Source organism: Pan troglodytes, chromosome 19, assembly GCF_028858775.2.
Source record: "Pan troglodytes isolate AG18354 chromosome 19, NHGRI_mPanTro3-v2.0_pri, whole genome shotgun sequence".
NCBI classification, from domain to species: Eukaryota; Metazoa; Chordata; class Mammalia; order Primates; family Hominidae; genus Pan; species Pan troglodytes.
Genome location: NC_072417.2, coordinates 95155693 through 95172962, shown reverse-complemented (window position 1 = coordinate 95172962; position 17270 = coordinate 95155693). Strand labels below are relative to the sequence as shown.

Below are 17270 nucleotides of genomic sequence, written 5' to 3'. Positions count from 1 at the left end.
GGGGCAGGCGGCTCACAGCGGTCCTCATGCCATGTGCTCTCCACTCACCGAGCCTCTTGGGGACAAGGCCCTGCCCTGTGCACCTTCTGTACAGTGGTAGCTGCAAGGGCCAGCAGAGGTCCTGCAGTGGGGGGCCCACTCAAACATGGGGTTCCCAGATTCCCAGGAGGAGGAGGGGTAGGCTTGAGCCCTGGCCAGGCCATTGCTACACCGTGGCTGTGAGCAGGTTGGAGTCAGCCTTGGTTTCTTCAGGTGGTGATGACTACATCCCGGGTGGCACAGTGCTTGGTGCTGCTACCCCCAGGAGTCACCGTGTGGGTGCACTTGACAAGGTGCTGAGCCTCACACAGCAAGCGCGACCCTCAGCCTTCAGTGGGGAGCCTGGGCTCTGCAGTCTGGGGCCTGGCACGCGGCCAGCCTGCCTCAATTTACCCCTCCGGGTTTTCTGGTTTTTGGTGTTTTTGTTTGTTTGTTTGTTTTTGAGACGGAGTCTTGCTTTGTCACCCAGGCTGGAGTGCAATGGCGTGAGCTTGGCTTACTGCAACTTCCACCTCCTGGGTTCAAGCGATTCTCCTGCCTCAACCTCCCGAGTAGCTGAGACTACAGGCGAGCGCCACCATGCCCGGCCGACTTTTTGTATTTTTAGTAGAGACAGGGTTTCACCGTGTTAGCCAGGATGGTCTCAATCTCCTGACCTTGTGATCCACCCTCCTCGGCTTCCCAAAGTGCTGGGATTACAGGCGTGAGCCACCGTGCCCAGCCTTTGGGTTCTTTTTTTTTTTAAGCAAATTTATTAAAAGGGGCCAGGTGCGGTGGTTCACGCCTGTAATTCCAGCACTTTGGGAGGCTGAGGCGGGCGGATCACAAGGTCAGGAGTTTGAGACCAACCTGGCCAATATGGTGAAACCCCATTTCTACTAAAAATAGAAAAGTTAGGGCCGGGTGCGGTGGTTCACGCCTGTGATTCCATCGCTTTGGGAGGCTGAGGCGGGTGGATCACAAGGTCAGGAGATTGAGACTATCCTGGCTAACACAGTGAAACCCCGTCTCTATTAAAAACATAAAAATTAGCTGGGTGTGGTGGCAGGCACCTATCATCCCAGCTACTCGGGAAGCTGAGGCAGGAGAATCACTTGAACCCGGGAGGCGGAGGTTGCAGTGAGCTGAGATTGCGCCACTGCACTCCGGCCTGGGCAACAGAGCAAGACTCTGTCTCAAAAAAAAAAAAAAAGAAAAAGAAAAAAATAAATAAAAGAGTGGCTACTCTACAGGCAAAGCAGTAGTTTATCCCTCTGTACAGAGTGTGGGCTGTGGTGATCCAAAGGCCTCTCCCCTGCATGGGTGCTGGGACCCCTGTGTAGCACACAGGAGGTGCCGAGGGAGCTCCTTGTGTTAAGAGATGGACCTGATTTGGGCTCACCTGGGTCATCTTACACTGGGCCCTGGAATCCGGGCCTTCCCTACCTACAGCCGGGGGGTGGAGCTCCCCCAGGTATGGCCCCAGCACCTGGGCCTGCCACCAGAAACCTTCAATTTGGAGATCTTTCTGCCAAGAACCCTTCAGAGGAGGGGGCCGGCCTGGCCAGGCACATGCTGGGCAGGAGGGTAGGAGCCTGTGGGGAGCGCTGAGCCCACGGTGTTGCTGGAGGCCCCACCCCTTCACGCTCCAGTCCGATGCACCACATGGGGGATGGGGATTGGGGTGAGGAGGGGGAGGGGACGCGGGAGAGGGGGCCTAACCTACCTGAGGGCTGGGGAGGTGCACCCACCGGGACCGGACCTCTGACCCTGAAGCAAACTTGCCCTCCCATCCCCTCTTCGGTGGACCACCCAGTGAGGTCAGCTCTGCAGGGGCCACAGCGTGGTCTTACCCCAGCAGTTTGCCTAATGGCGTGAGAACTCAGTGTAGTCACAAAACGGGGTCTCTACTTTCAGCTTGAGGAGCACATAAAGGGCTGCTAGAGTGGGCACCTCTCCCCTGGGCTGCGGGAGCTGACCGTGGGGCCCGATCCCAGAGGGTTGCGGTCCTCCCACCCCAGCCTGTCCTTCAGCCCTGCTGCCACTGCCTTGTCCATGCAGGACACCGGGGCCCTCCGACCCTCACCCAATCCTGGAGGCTGCTGGACTAAGCAGCTGGAGACACTCCCCTTTCTGCAGTGAGGGCGACTTGGGGAAATGAGGCAACTGCAACTGTTGCGTGTTGTACCGTTGGCGTGCATACACACGTCACAATCTGCTGTGTACTCTTGGTGTGCACGCACATGTCACTATCTGCTGTGTAGTGTTGGTGTGCACACACATCACTATCTGCTGTGTGTTGGTGTGCACACACATCACTGCTGTGTACTGTTGGTGTGCACACACGTCACTATCTGCTGTGTACTGTTGGTGTGCACACACGTCACTATCTGCTGTGTACTGTTGGTGTGCACACACGTCACTATCTGCTGTGTAGTGTTGGTGTGCACGCGCATGTCACTATCTGCTGTGTAGTGTTGGTGTGCACACACATCACTATCTGCTGTGTAGTGTTGGTGTGCACGCGCATGTCACTATCTGCTGTGTAGTGTTGGTGTGCACACACATCACTATCTGCTGTGTAGTGTTGGTGTGCACGCGCATGTCACTATCTGCTGTGTAGTGTTGGTGTGCACACACATCACTATCTGCTGTGTAGTGTTGGTGTGCACGCGCATGTCACTATCTGCCGTGTAGTGTTGGCGTGCACACATATGTCACTATCTGCCGTGTAGTGTTGGCGTGCACACACAAGTCACTATCTGCCATGTAGTGTTGGCGTGCACACACAAGTCACTATCTGCCGTGTAGTGTTGGCGTGCACGCACAAGTCACTATCTGCCGTGTAGTGTTGGCGTGCACGCACATGTCACTATCTGCCGTGTAGTGTTGGCGTGCACGCACGTGTCACTATCTGCTGTGTAGTGTTGGCGTGCACGCACGTGTCACTATCTGCTGTGTACTGTTGGCGTGCACGCACGTGTCACTATCTGCTGTGTAGTGTTGGCGTGCACGCACAAGTCACTATGCTGTGTAGTGTTGGCGTGCACACATGTCACTATCTGCTGTGTACTGTTGGTGTGCACGCACACACATGTCACTCTGGCAACTCCATGGGGCAGGTTTTAGTATCCCAATTTACAAGTGAGGAAACAGTGACCTCTTTCAGGGGGGTTAAGCTCTTATGAAAATTGTAATTAATACTTATTGAGCATGAACAATTTCCTAATAGCCGATACACCCAGCTCACATTTCCCAAATGACTAAATTAATAGGTTCCTGGTGGGTTGCCGGCAGCATGGGAAGGCGGCGCCCATGTGTCCCGAGCCTCTATCCGTAACGTGCCCCTCTTTTTCCACCATTCGTGTAAGGACCCCTGGCGTTTGACAGTCGTGTACCCCACCTTCTGCCTTTGGCCAGCTGCATCTCTGTGGTGTCAACAGACCCCTGTCTCCCCTGTGCTTCTGTAGAATGAGGTGTGGTGCAGAGGCCTCATCGGATTCATAGGAGACTCCGGGTGTCAAAGCAGCTGGCTGCTGTGTGGGAATGGGTTGCAGGGTCCGGGGTAGCAGCAGGGGTCCTGTTAGGAGGCTTCTGCAGTGGACAGTGGGAGGAAGAAGCTGGGTACAGGGTGAGCAGCTCGGTGTGGACATCCAGCTGTACATGCCGAGCTGATAGCTGGGTCTAAAGCGTGGATTCAGCAGGGCCCCAAGTCGGGGGAGATAGATGAAGAGTTAGCTGAGCACTGCTGGTTTTTAAAGATTGATCCAGAAGAAATGAGGGTGGTGCCTGGTTCCTGGACACAACAGGGAGAGAAAGAAGAAAAAGGAAGAGTGGAGGGCAAGGTCAGAGAAAGAGCAGGCAGGGGAGGACCCGGGGCTGAGTGAGTGCGGGGGGAGGACCCGGGGCTGAGTACTGCCAGGGTGTCTGGGGATAGGCTGAGCCAGCTCACGTAGTGGACCTGCAGCCCTAGCCATCTCCCACCCACCTTGCCTAGAGATGACCACTTTGTTTTTTTGTTTTGTTTTGTTTGAGGCGGAGTCTCACTCTGTTGCCCAAGCTGGAGTGCAATGGCGCGATCTCGGCTCACTGCAAGCTGCGCCTCCGGGGTTCATGCCATTCTCCTGCCTCAGCCTCCCGAGTAGCTGGGACTACAGGCACCCACCACCACGCCCGGCTAATTTTTAGTAGAGATGGGGTTTCTCCTTGTTAGCCAGGATGGTCTCAAACTCCTGGCCTTGTGATCCGCCCGCCTCAGCCTCCTAAAGTGCTGGGATCACAGGCGTGAGCCACCGCGCCCGGCCCCGAGGTGACCACTTTGAACTCCACCTCATTCTTTGCATTTTAAAATTTTGCTCTGTATTTTTATTTCTAACGTGAATTATTCTTGATTTTTCCCATTTATTCTCTCCCCTACCCCCAGTACATACATGATATTCCCGTCCACCACCCTCCCTAGATCTTTTTTCTCCCATGATTCTGGTTGTATCAGTGTTGGTGTTTACATTATGATGTCTGTGTTTGTATTCAGAGCTGAGTCGTGGTAAATTCTGCTTGTTTTGTTCTTTTCTGCCCAAATTTTTCTTTTCTTTGGAATTATTAATTGCCTTCTTTTTTCATTTGCTTGGTTTTTTCTTTTTTTTTCTTTCTTTTTTTTTTTTTTTTTTTTTTTGAGACGGAGTCTTGCTCTGTCACCCAGGGTGGAGTGCAATGGCGCCATCTTGGCTCACAGCAGCCTCCGCCTCCCAGGTTCAAGCGATTCTCCTGCCTTAGCCTCCCTAGTAGCTGGGATTACAGGCAGGTATGTGATGCCCGGCATCCCAAAGGGGTATCTGCAAGAGTTGGGTGCTGTGTGTGCCTGGCTGGGAGGGAGATGACTTTGATCCCCTGGAATCTGGTGTCTGTGGACACAAAAATACTACTAAAATGAGAGTGGAGACCAGGAAAAAGGAAGACACGAACTACATGAAGGACCAAATGTAGGAGAGTCAGGGGTGCGTCACAGGAATAGGGGAACTTGAGCCAGACAGAAGGCTCAGCAGAGACACCCTCAAGGGGATGAAAGGGATTGAGTGCACTAATATTTAGAGGAGAGGGTTCAGGACTTGATTAGTGACTAGTACATAGAAAACTAAACAAATGAGGCTGGGTGCAGTGGCTCATGCCTGTAATCCCAGCACTTTGGGAGGCCAAGGCGGGCGAATCACCTGAGGTCAGGAGTTCGAGACCAGCCTGGCCAACATGGTGAAACCTCGTCTCTACTAAAAATACAAAAATTAGCCAGGCGTGGTGGCGGGCGCCTGTAGACCCAGCTACTTGGGAGGCTGAGGCAGAGAATCACTTGAACCTGGGAGGCGGAGTTTGCAGTGAGCCAAGATCCTGCCACTGCACTCCAACCTGGGCAACAGAGTGAGACTCTATCTCCAAAAAAGAAAAAAAAAAAAACAGTCCCTCCACCTACCTGCCTGCAGGACTGCCTGGTTAGGGCCAGTGTTTATTGCCTGGGTGAGTCCACCCCCTGCCAGTCCCCAACTCCGCCCAACTCCACCAGCCTGCTCCAGTTCCCTTAGGGATGAGGGCGGGACAGGGGTGAAAGAGGACAAGGGCAGAGGGACTCGGGAATGGGGAGGGCTGTCAGGAGGTCCCAGGTGAGGGGCAGTTTCCCCAGGGCAGTCACCAGCCCTGAGCTCAGCTGGCATGAAGGAGAATGTCCACCTCCGTGTGCTGACTCGGAGCAGCCTCGTGCCCACACAGGCACCCGGGCATCCAGGGCTCGGAGGAGAGCCAGGACCTGAGGCCGGAGGGGCGTAGAGCTGGCCTGAAGCCTTAAGGTCTGAGATCACAGGCCTCCAGCAGGTGCAGCTCAGGGGACCGTCTCCTGGCCTTGCCGTCCCAATCACAGCAACCCCAGGGCCCCAGAAGGATCCAGCCTTGCCTAATCAGCTCACTTCCCTCCCTGCTGCATGCAGGCCCTGTGGTGGGTGGCAGGGTGAGGGCCCCCCCAGGAGGGCCCCGGTGCCTGGCGGGTGAGTAATTCTATTTACCTTTCCTCAGAGGCCTCCTGTCCCCTCATTTGCCCCAATTAGTCCGGCTCTGCCTGAGCGGCTCCAGCCCACGTGGCCCAGGCAGGGGCTGTGAGCACCCCTTCCCCCAGGGCCCAGCAGCACCTCCCAGCAGCATCTCAGAGCAGGGGCACCTGACTGGCTCCTTCCCCAGCCCATGCACACACATCAGCAGGTCTCACAGTGCCTGCTGCAGGGACCCCCCGGGGGCTGACCACAGGCCCCTCACAGTTTCTACCCTGAATTTGTCTCCACCCCCGCTGTGTGGTCCCTGGGCCCTTAGACTCAGATTGGGCCCCACACAATGGGAGACCCCACCCTGAAGCACCTCCTGTGTCCAGCACGCAGGAGGCAGCTCTTTCCTGGTGCTCCCTGGCTGGCAAGCAGGGCGCCCACCCACCACGAGGTGGCAAGAGGACTGGCGTAGGCTGGACCTCTCTGTGTGGCACGAGGACTGGCATAGGCCAGACCTCTCTGTGTGGCACGAGGACTGGCGTAGGCCGGACCTCTCTGTGTGGCGCACCCCGGGTCCTGTGCAGAGGTTGGGCAACCTGCGCTCCTCCGTTGTCTGGACCCGCGGCAGTGTTCAGGCCCATTTCTTCCCGCTTCAATCTGCTACGTGGCCTGCGAATTGCCCGAGGGGGCTGGAGCTGAGATGAAGCGGAGGCCAGGAGGCTCAGAGGAAGGGCGGGCCGATGAGCCAGGTGCCAGTGTCCTCACGGCCTCCAGGGAGAAGACGCCCTCGGGTGAATCCAGTGCTGATGGGGTCGGTCAGGGGACTGTGATGCCTCATGCCGCCTTAGCCACTGTGCCCCTCACGTCTCTGCTGGTGAATGGTGACCCTCTGGTGGCCAAAGCGTCCAGGGGCACTGCCCGCCAGAACCAGGATGGGAAGGTGGCCAGGGCCTGCTCAGATGGGCACAGGCTGGCTGCCTTCGGGATCCTCCGGGGTTCCAGTGCCAACTCTGTGTGAACTGGGACAGCAGGGGGACCCTTCAACAGCCCGCACTGGCGCTGACCACCCACCGCTGTTCCATCCCCCACTGCTTCGGCCCCAGCATTTCCAGCCCTGCTTTCCAGGACATGCACGGTGACCACTTGAGCTCTTTATTGTTGGAGGACATTTCCACGCACATGGGACGTGCCGACATACGTGGGGACACTGGCACGCAGTTCACGGCACAGCCCCCACTCCCGCCCTGGACTCCTCTGCTCACCTCTGCACCAGGGACAAGGCAGGTGCAGGGAGAGGAGGCCCAGTCTCGCAGACAGCCACACTGGGGGTGGGGGGTAGATGGGGGCTGCTGTTGGCTCCCCCGCCCCCAGCCTCAGCTGGGCGTCCAGTTCTGGGTTGTCCAGCGACGCCCTCTGGGTGCCAGAGTCCAGCCCTAGCTGGGGTCCCAGCAGGGTTCAGAAGGGGCTCTCAGCCAATCCAGGGAGGCCACCAGCCAAGGGGGTCTCCGCAGATGAATCCTGGCTGCCACCACCCCTCCCAAACTGCAGCTCCTTGCTGGGAGGGCCGCGGCCGGGCAAAGACGAGGCCTTGTGGTTGCTGCTGTTCTGCTCCTCCCATAGCACTTTGCCCAGGCGCCAGCGGTGCCAACGCCGCCGCAGCTCCGACTGCACCTGGGGAGGGGGACGGGGCAGGCCAGTCCTAGGGCCTGCCTGTCCTCTCCACCCCACCGGGACCTGCTGGGGGCCTCTTCGGAGATGCCCAGTCTCCGCTCTGAGGGGTGCAGAGCGACACAAGCTCCCTGCTGGGCACAGCTATGCCACCCAGCATCGCCACGGAAAGCAGTCTGCAGACACCTGGGGACCCCCACGGTGGACACCGTAGCGATGGGGCTGAGGCCAACCTGTCCTGGGGGCCTGACACCCAGCGCCATGGCAACTGCACCCAATAAGAGCAGGGGGAGGGAAAGGCTTGGGCCCCACGTGTTCCAACCCCCGGGCAGGGGTGGGGCTGGCATCCCTGTGCCTCTCTCTGCCCCTGACCCTGACGGCCAGTGCTGATGGTCTCAGATGCCCCCATTCCCACCTACCTCCTTGTTGAGGAAGCAGTAGAGGACAGCCACCAGCAGGCCCTGGAGAGACAGGGTGGTCAGGAGTGGCACACTGCGCCCCGGGCGGGGGAGCCGGCGGGCGGGCAGGCACCTGGAAGGAGCTGAGGAAGAGGTCGAAGAAGAGCTTGGCGGAGCGCAGGGTGCCCTGGGCGTGCTCGTCCGTCACGAAGGCGAAGACCACTTCGTGGACGCCCAGCAGAGGGATGAGGGTCAGCGTGGACTTGGCCAGCCTGCAGAGGCAGCGCCTGAGTCACCCACCGCTCCCACCCTCGGCCCGCACCATCCACGTGGAGCTTGGAGTCCCCACCCCCAGCTGCCCTCTGGCCCTGAGGGTCTCCAGCTCTCCAGACGCCAGCCGCCGCGGCACCCACCGGAACTTGTAGTCTGTGTGGTGCATCTGCCGCGCCCGCAGCTTGGCCACGAGCAGGTGAACGATGCGGACGAAGATGAAGAAGTTGATCTGTGTGAGAAGGGTGCGAGTCAGGGGCATCCCGAGCCCCAGGGGACAGCTCTGTGCCCTTGGAAGGCCCCACCTGACCCTCCTGCAGGTGGGCCTGGCAGCAAGATAGGCCCTGGGCCACATAGCCCTGGGGCTGGTGGGCACACAGCCAGGGAGGAACAGCCTGGCTCAGTGTCCAGGGTGCTGGCCAGTGTCCTGGTGTCCTGTCTGGGTGCCGGCTCCCTCCCAGCGCTCTCAGACAGGATGCTGCTGTCTCCTGGGGCAGCCTCAGGACGCCAAGGGAGGAGGGGCCTGGGGTGCGCTCCTGGCTCTTCATTTCCTCACCAGGATGGCCAGGAAGACGGGGAACCGCAGGATCCACCAGAAGCCCATGTTGTCATTGCTGGTCCAGCACCTGCGAGGCCAGGCCACTCACATACTGGGGCACAGCCCCCAGCCCCTCCACCCCTCAGCACCCCCGTCCCGATTTTGCCAGGATCTAATTCGGGTCTCAGAAAAGGAAGGGAGAAGGTCACAAATGACCCCCTCCCCAGGCACCAGGCTCATCCCCGGCCCCTCCCTGCCTCAGGCCAGAGCCCCGCACCCCAGTCCCCCGGTCCCTCCCCCAGGCTGTCCAGCCGCTCATACTCACTGGACGTTCTCGAACAGACATTTGACCACTGCCCAGGGGACGACGAACAGCATGGGGGCACCTGTGGGGGGCAGCAGCTGTGGTCCCAAAGGCTTGGTCAGCCTGCCTTAACCCCCTCTCATGCCAGCCCACTCACCCCAGCCGATGCCCAGGTAGAGGCTGAAGAAGCTCCTCTCGGGGAGGGTGGCCAGGCCCAGCAGGTTGTGCAGGTACAGGCCCTCCACCAGCAGCCAGCAGTAGTTGGCCACGATGCCATATTGCATGAACACCGCGGCCACACGGCAGCCAGCCACCGCCTGGTACAGGTGCAGTGTGAGCGCGGCTACGTGGCCACCTGCCTGGCTGCCCACCCACCCGCCTGCCTGGGGCCGCCGAGGGGGGCTCACTCCATCACTGAGCCAGGTGCTGACACTGAGGTCGTCGCCAATCTTCTGGCTGTAGCGGGTCCTGAGCAGCCCATCAATGACCAGCACGGAGCTGGCTTTCAGCACGAAGGACGCAAACAGATTCGCGTGGATGGCATTGCGGGTGCAGTGCAGCTTGCTGTGGGCACAGCCAGTCAGCGCCCGTCCTCCTCCCTGTCCTCTGCGGCCGCCCCGGGCGCTGGCGGAATCCTACCTGAGGCCCCCCAGGATGGCCAAGGCGAGGAGCAGGGCCCCCAGGGACAGGCTGTAGCCCACTGTGTACATCACCTGGAAGCTGCTGTACATCTTGGCCACCTCCTTCTGCGAGTTACAGTGGCCTGTGAGGGCCAGGCGGGGGCCCCCATGCCCGTTCCCATCCAGCCCCACCGCGCCTGCCTGCTGCCCACTGACCTGGACCTCAATCTCCTTGCCATCCATCTGGCACTGGGAGGCGTCACGCCAAGGCTGCCCCCGGGGTCCACGCACCCACTGACCGTCGGGCCCGCATCTCTTGAACACGAAGCGGTGTTGCACTGGGGGTGTGGGGGGAGGCTGGGGTCAGCCCCACCCCGGGCCCGCCCCTCCCACAGTTCCTCCCCTCTATGGGTACCTTTGTGGTGCCAAGGCAGGTACCAGGGGCAGGAGATGTTGGCCGTGGTATTGGCGGGGGTGTCCGGCCAGCAGGAATACTTGTCGAAGGTTCTGTTGCACACCAGCTCTGCAGGGTAGGGTAGGGCAGGGCAGAGCAGGGCAGGGCAGGGTGGGAGAAGGGGCTCCCTCAGCAGGCCTCTCTCCTCTCTCTGGAAGCCTGAGCTCGGCCGTCACCTCCCCCAGGACATGGCCTGGGCTGCTCCCTCCCCCACTTGACCTCCACCTCCCCCATCTGACCTCCACCTTCCTCACCTGACCATCCACCTCCCCTGGACCAGCCTCCGCTAGCATGCCCAGCCCAGCCCTGAATTGCAGCTCTGCAGGACACCTTCCCTTGGAGACCCCCCATCTCAAATGTGCCCCAAACCCACACTGGGGTCCCCCATTCTCCGTGACCTTCTCTCAGCACCTCCCTCTCTGGGGGCTGAACCCCAATGCCATTTTCATCCTTCCCAGGTGCACCACCAAACCTGTGGCTGCCACATCTGCTCCCTCTGCCCAGTGGAGGCTGCCACACCTGCCCCCCTCTGCCCAGTGGTGGCTGCCACACCTGCCCCCTTCTGCCCAGTGGTGGCTGCCTCCCTCATCCGAACCCAGGCACTGCCTCCCGGGTGAGTCCTCCAGCCGTATCCTCTCCCTGCAACCCAAGTGTCCAGGCCATGATATACACTCTCCACCCGAGCCCTCCCAGGCCCCTGGGTCCCACCTTCCACGCCCTGGCACTGTCTGCCCACTGAAAACTCCACGGGGCTGTAGGTGGTATTACCCATCTGGGCCTGGGGGCAGCAGCAGCAGCCGGTTCTGGGGCAATGCCACCGTTCTGTTATTTCCTGGCTCTGCAGCCTGGGGCAAGTCCCCAGCTCTGTGGCTCAGTTACCTCGTTACCTCACCTGCCCACGGTGGTGGGGGCCTGAGGAATGACAGGGCCCCTTGGCGGGGTCCTCAAGGGCTGCATAAGCACCCAGGAACCTTCCCATGAAGAGAACTCAGGAAGTGCTGAGGCCAGGCACAGGCTGAAAGGCTCTGGGTGGGGGGCTCACCCGTGGGAGGGGGCAGCAGGCTCAGGTTGTGGTGACACTGGTCACCGTAGAGCTTCCACTTCTCAAACAGGAAGTCCATCACCTGAGCGGAGGGGACCTGTGGCTGGGGGACACATGCACAAGCAACCAGACAGACAGACAGACGGACAGGCAGGCAGACAAGCAGACAGGCAGACAGACAGGCAGATGGACAGGCAGATGGACAGATGGACAGACAGGCAGACGGACAGGCAGACAGACAGGCAGACAGGCAGACGGACAGACAGATGGATAGGCAGATGGACAGACGGACAGACAGGCAGACGGACAGGCAGACAGACAGGCAGACGGACAGGCAGGCAGACAGGCAGACGGGCAGACAGGCAGACAGGCAGGCAGACGGACAGGCAGGCAGACGGACAGGCAGGCAGACGGACAGGCAGGCAGACAGGCAGGCAGATGGACAGGCAGATGGACAGACAGATGGACAGACGGACACACAGGCAGACAGGCAGACGGACAGGCAGACAGACAGGCAGACGGACAGACAGGCAGGCAGACAGACAGGCAGGCAGGCAGGCCGACAGGCAGGCAGATGGATAGGCAGATGGACAGTGGACAGACACACAGACAGGCAGACGGGCAGGCAGACGGACAGGCAGACAGACAGGCAGGCAGATGGATAGGCAGATGGACAGATGGACAGACAGGCAGATGGACAGGCAGACAGGCAGACGGGCAGGCAGGCAGGCCAACAGACGGGCAGACAGACAGGCAGACGGGCAGACAGACAGGCAGGCAGGCAGGCAGAGAGCCATCAGTGTGCAGTCCTCACAGGAGGGCCCCTGGGTGCTGAGGGTGCTGTGAGTCCTCACCTGGCAGGCCAGCAGCAGCAGCAACAGCAGCAGGGGTCGCTGTGGCTGGCAGGCGGGCATGCCTCTGGGCAGCTAGCTGCCTCCCACATCTGGCAGGGGCTGCACAGCTGGGGCAATGCAGTCCTGGTGGGTGTGCACGCTCCTCCGAGGGCAGCTGAGTGGCAGAGCAGCAGAGCCTGGGGCGTCCTGGCCAGTGGGGTGTCCTCCCCTGAAGCTGCCCCTCTGAGCCTCAGGGTCCTAGGGATAAAGAGGGAGCTGGGGGCCGGGTGCGGCGGCTCACGCCTGTAATCCCAGAACTTTGGGAGGCCGAGGGGGGTGGATCACGAGGTCTGGAGATCGAGACCATCCTGGCTAACACAGTGAAACCCCGTCTCTACTAAAAATACAAAAAATTAGCCAGGCGTGGTGGCGGGCGCCTGTAGTCCCAGCTACTCGGGAGCCTGAGGCAGGAGAATGGCGTGAACCCAGGAGGCAGAGCTTGCAGTGAGCGGAGATCAAGCCATTGCACTCCAGCCTGGGTGACAGAGCGAGACTCCGTCTCAAAAAAAAAAAAAAAAAAAAAAAAGAGGGTGATAGGAGGGAGGAGACCCCAGGAGGAGTCACTCTTGCCACCCAGGGCTGGCTGGCTGGCAGCTCTGAGGGTCGCAGAGCCCCTCGTCTCATTGCTGGTGGCAGCCACCTTCCTGCAGGTTGACCCAATGCTCTTGGGTGGGGGACCAGCCTCCCCAGATGATGACCTCCTCCCTCAGTTGACAGCCCCCGGCCGCTTCCTCACCATCCTCCTCACCTATTCTTAGCCCCTGGGAAAGCTGGCTTGCCAGGCTGACCTGAGCCAATGTGCCAAGCGTGAGGGTGGCGGTGCCTGGACCTTCCATCACTTGGCCCCAGTGCCACGGCGAGCAAAGTGGCTGGGCTGGCTTGCAGCTGTGTCAGGCCAAGTGTGTGGGGCCCACACTCAGGGGTCTGTGTCACATGCGTGCCCCCTGCCCAGCACCGGGGTGCCTAGGTGCCTCGTGGGTGCCGTGCAAGGCTCGGTTGGGCTTCCTGGATCCCATGGGACGCCACAGGCTGGCTGCACAGTCCTTTGAGATTAGCACTGCGGGCGTCGGCTCGGAGGAGGAGCTGGCCTAGGGTGGGGGCACAGGGTGGGGAGGACATCCCCCATGGTGCCTGCCAGGGCTGTGGGAGTCACAGCCCCTGGTCCCCACGCCGCAGCCAGCATCTGAGCTGGGAGTTCGGGGTGGCAACAGCTACACAAATCGGCCTTTCGTTGCTACAGAGCCCAGTTTCTGCACCAACTGAATTCTGTGGGAGAAGCAGGGAGGGTCTTCCCGTGGGTCCGCGTGCATGTGTGGGGTCCCGCGAGTGGCTGGCTGTGAGCCCCCGGGCTGTGACAGGCTCTTCTTTGGGGCACCCTCAAATGGAATAAGAGGTGTGGATGGATGGCTGGGCAGATGGAGGGCCAGCCAGCTGGAAGGCAGTGCCAGGGGGAAGCCGGGGAGAGGGGCAAGGAGATGGGCGAAGGCTGCGGCTGGAGCAGAGGGTTTCCGGGCAGGGCTGGACTGCTGGCTGCCACGGGACAGCCTGGATTTTAGCCTCCTCCAGGTAGCGGCTGGGTGAGCCCGCGTGGGGCCAGCTCCACCTGGGGCTGCCCCGCTAACGGGGCCTGAGATGCCCCAAGCAGTGTGACAGCTGAATGACAGGGACAGGCACCTGCGTCACAGACTGCTAAAGAGCTCCCAACCGCAGCCCTTGGACCCTGGGCTCATGTAGGGGCCGATGGGAGGCAGGACCCATGTGTCGCTGATCCCCAGTTCCTGAGCCAGGTGAGCAGCCATGCAGGCTTGGTGCTGGGGCGAAGGACCCACAGAGTAGGGGCCTCTCCCTGGCGGAGACAGCGGCAGGCGGGTGGGGGAGGAGGGGCAGTTTTGGCGTCCCCAGCTCTGGGGTCACGCAAGGGGCCTTATCTTCCCTGATCCTGATCAAACAGCCCCATCTGCTGCCACTGCCCTGGGCGGCTCCGGCCACTGAGCCGGGCTGGGTGAGGAGCAGCAGGAGCCGCCTCTCCCGGCTGTGTGCACCCCCAACCCAGAGGGGCCCTGGACGAGGGGCACTGCTAGGTGGGCAGGCTCAGGGGTGCAGGAGAGACCTGGGGCTCTGGGCAGGGGACGGGGAGAGGGACAAGGGGCAGCTGGAGCAGGGTGGATGGTGGAGATGGAGATGCAGGCAGGGGACAAGGAGGAAGGACACTGGCTGATAAGCTGTTCCCTGCCTGGGGGCCTCGAAGTGGGGGTTGGGGGGACGCGTGCTCACCCTGGGGGGAGGACCGCCCAGCCAGGAGCTCCCTGGGCAAAATGACAGCCCCTTAGAGCCCAGCGTGGCCAAGCCTGGCTCTGCCCCAACTCTGCCAGAGAAACAGGAGCCATTCAATGCCTGTCATGTTGACTCTAGAGCCACTGGGAGCAACCCCCAAGCCAGTGCCTCCACACATGAGGTCCTGGCGTGCCAGGGCCCCACCTTCCAGCCGGGCAGCCAGTCTGGAGACCCCAGCGAGCCGAGGGAGGGGTTGGCTGCCCAGTCCCCCAGGCCTTTCTTTGAAACAGTCAGGACCCAGGAGTGGGGAGGAAGAGGGAGTGGGGCTCTGTGTCCCCCCAGCCTCAACAGAAGGTTGGGAAGGTGGGGCTGGAGATCCTGGAGGATTCCCCCGACAGCTCAGCATCCACAGGCCACAGGTGGGCTCCCCATAGGGCACCCCTAGTCCCGGATCCCTAGGGGTCAGGGCCTCTGAATACAAGAGGTGAGGTGGGGGGCAATTCTCCACTGGGTCTCTGATAGTGAGGCAGGAGGTGCAGAAGTGTGAGGGTCCTCCGTTCCCTGCGGGCGGTGGGTCCCATATGGGTAGGGAAACTCCAGCCCCTCATCCCAACAGGGGTGGGTGGAGCCGGGGGGGGACCAATTTCCAGCTGAGCACCCATGAGAGAGCCTGGCCTGGAGAGCACGGCTGAGGCTGCTGTGGTCCTGGGATGGGGACAACGATTTAACTTCCCAAGTGGGGACCCTGCCCCATCACTGAAGGTGACACCAGCCTGAAGGGAAGAAGGGAGGCTCCTCTGTTGATCTCACCCAGCCCTCTCCCCCGAGAGGAGACACTGACACCCCCGGGCCCCGGTCAGCCCAGGATCAATGTTGACTGAAGGAGTGGACAGAAACTCCCAGCTGTGGAGCTGCCACTCGGGGCTCCCCGGGGCCACAGTGCTCCGTATTACCCTTCCGGCGACACAGCTGGTAGGTGGGACGACCCACCAGGGACCCCACCCTCCACCTTCACAGTCCAGGTGACCAAGCTCCTTCTCAGGCCTTGGAGTCAGCTGAGAATTACGGGAGGGGTTCCCAAGGTGCCCAATAGGGGGGGTTCCCGAGGTGCCCAATGGGAGGGTTCCCGAGGTGCCCAATGCAGGGGTTCCCGAGGTGCCCAATGCGGGGGGTTCCCGAGGTGCCCAATGTGGGGGGTTCCCGAGGTGCCCAATGGGGGGGCTCCCGAGGTGCCCTGCCCGCCTTCCCTAGACCCCCACCGCATGCCACCCCCTTCCTCCCTCCCACAGCTGCCTGCCGGGCCACACCAGCCACCACCAGGGCTTAGGGCCACCTGAGCTCCACTGCCCCGGCCGCTTTGCAGGGCTGGCACCCCGTGTCCTGTCCCATGTCCTCCCTGGCAGAACACGTGACTCTTGGGCGCTCCTGGCTGCGTCAGGCTCCACCGATTCCCACTGGGGGCGGCTGAGGGACCCGCAGACCTGGAGCTGGGCCCCCAGGATGGGTGGAGCGGCCACTGGTCCAGGAAGGCAGCGGGGCTCCCAGGGCGTCCGCAAGGGGCCTCTCAGACGCTTTGAGGAGCTCCGGGATGGGAGCCGGGATGTTTTTGTGAAACCAGAGAAGGTAGTGGAAGGTCAGGGCACCGGGGCGGGATCAGGGGCCACAGGCTGTTGACAAAGCCCTATCCGTGCGCCCTCACCCCGTGGGGGCGGGGCAGGCCTGGGTGCCGGCCTGGGTGCACCCAGACCCCCCAACCCTGATGTCCCCAATACCAAGGGCAGAGAGCAGCCCTGGCCGGTCCTTGGAGGATGAGGACGCCGAGAGGGCCGGGGTCAGTCTGTTCAGAGTCGGAGCATAAGCCCGGTGGCCGAGTCGGCCGGGTGGCGGGGCGCCGGAGAGGCCGGAGCCGGGCAGGGCAGTGACCCGCTTGCCGGGGTCAAAGTCGCCAGTGTGGGCCGCGGAAGAGGAGCGGCCAGGCGGGGCGCAGACACCCCTCACCCCATCCTGGGCCGCGCCGGTGCCACCGTGCAGTCCTCGGGGCAGGAGCCCACCGAGGGGAGACAGCGCTGGTGAGACCCCGAGCCTCGGGGACGCCTCCGCGGCGCTTTGTGCGCTCCCCAGGGCGGCGGGGCCCGGGGCCCTGAGTGGGGAGTGTGGCTGCTGCAGTGTGGCCGCCGCAGGGCGCCAGGCGGCCAGCGACACCCCCGCCCCCAGCCGCGCCCCCCAGGACCAGAGAACGGGGGAGGGGCCGAGACCCCTGGACCTGCCCGACGGTGCAGGACCGGGTGGTGTCCGAGCCGGGGTTGGGAACGGGGGTGTCTGACGGGACTGAGGAGCGCACCAGCCCGGACCCCGGAGACCGCCCGGCCGGCTCCCCGCTCCCCGCGCCCCCGGCCCCGCCGCGCCCGCCCCGCAGTCTCTGTCCCCACCGGGTCGACTCCCGAACGTCCCCTCGGGGCCGCGGCCCAGGTGCTCACCGCGCGGCGCTGCTCGGGGGTCGGCTTGGCTCCCCGCCGTCCTCCGGGCGCGCTCGGGTCGGGCGCCGGTGACCGCTCGTCTTCGCGGCGCTGCCAGATCGGGGTCGGTGCAAACTTTCCGGCGGCGACGCAGGGCGAGGGCGGCGGCGGAGGGCGGGCTCGGGGGCGGCCCCGCGGGGGTGGGAGCGGCAGCCGAGGGTCCCCGCCCGCCCTCCGCGCAGCTTCCCGGCGAGCTTCGGTCCTGCCCACCCTGCGCAGGGAGCGCCGGCGAGCGCCTCGTACCCCGGCCATACGCAG

General features: G+C 62.1%; 1 protein-coding gene across 5 annotated transcripts; it reads right to left on the bottom strand.

The window, feature by feature from the left end:
• Positions 1-7171: 7171 nt before the first annotated feature.
• On the bottom strand, positions 7172-17063 carry GCGR (glucagon receptor). Of its 5 annotated transcripts, XM_016933177.3 has the most exons (15): positions 16974-17060; positions 13011-13310; positions 12184-12420; positions 11330-11432; positions 10249-10356; positions 10050-10171; positions 9853-9959; positions 9621-9777; positions 9371-9530; positions 9235-9295; positions 8928-8997; positions 8515-8603; positions 8235-8373; positions 8123-8164; positions 7172-7706 (listed from the first exon to the last, which is right to left on the bottom strand). In XM_016933177.3, the coding sequence occupies exons 3-15, from the start codon at positions 12241-12243 to the stop codon at positions 7491-7493; spliced, it is 1434 nt and encodes a 477-aa protein (XP_016788666.1). In that variant the 5' UTR covers positions 12244-12420; positions 13011-13310; positions 16974-17060; the 3' UTR covers positions 7172-7490. The 5 variants fall into 5 exon arrangements, with proteins under 5 accessions (XP_016788666.1, XP_016788665.1, XP_009431796.1 ...); XM_016933176.3 differs by lacking the exon at positions 13011-13310 and having other exon boundaries at positions 16974-17063; XM_009433521.4 differs by lacking the exon at positions 16974-17060 and having other exon boundaries at positions 12971-16572.
• Between the last annotated feature and the right edge of the window lie 207 nt (positions 17064-17270).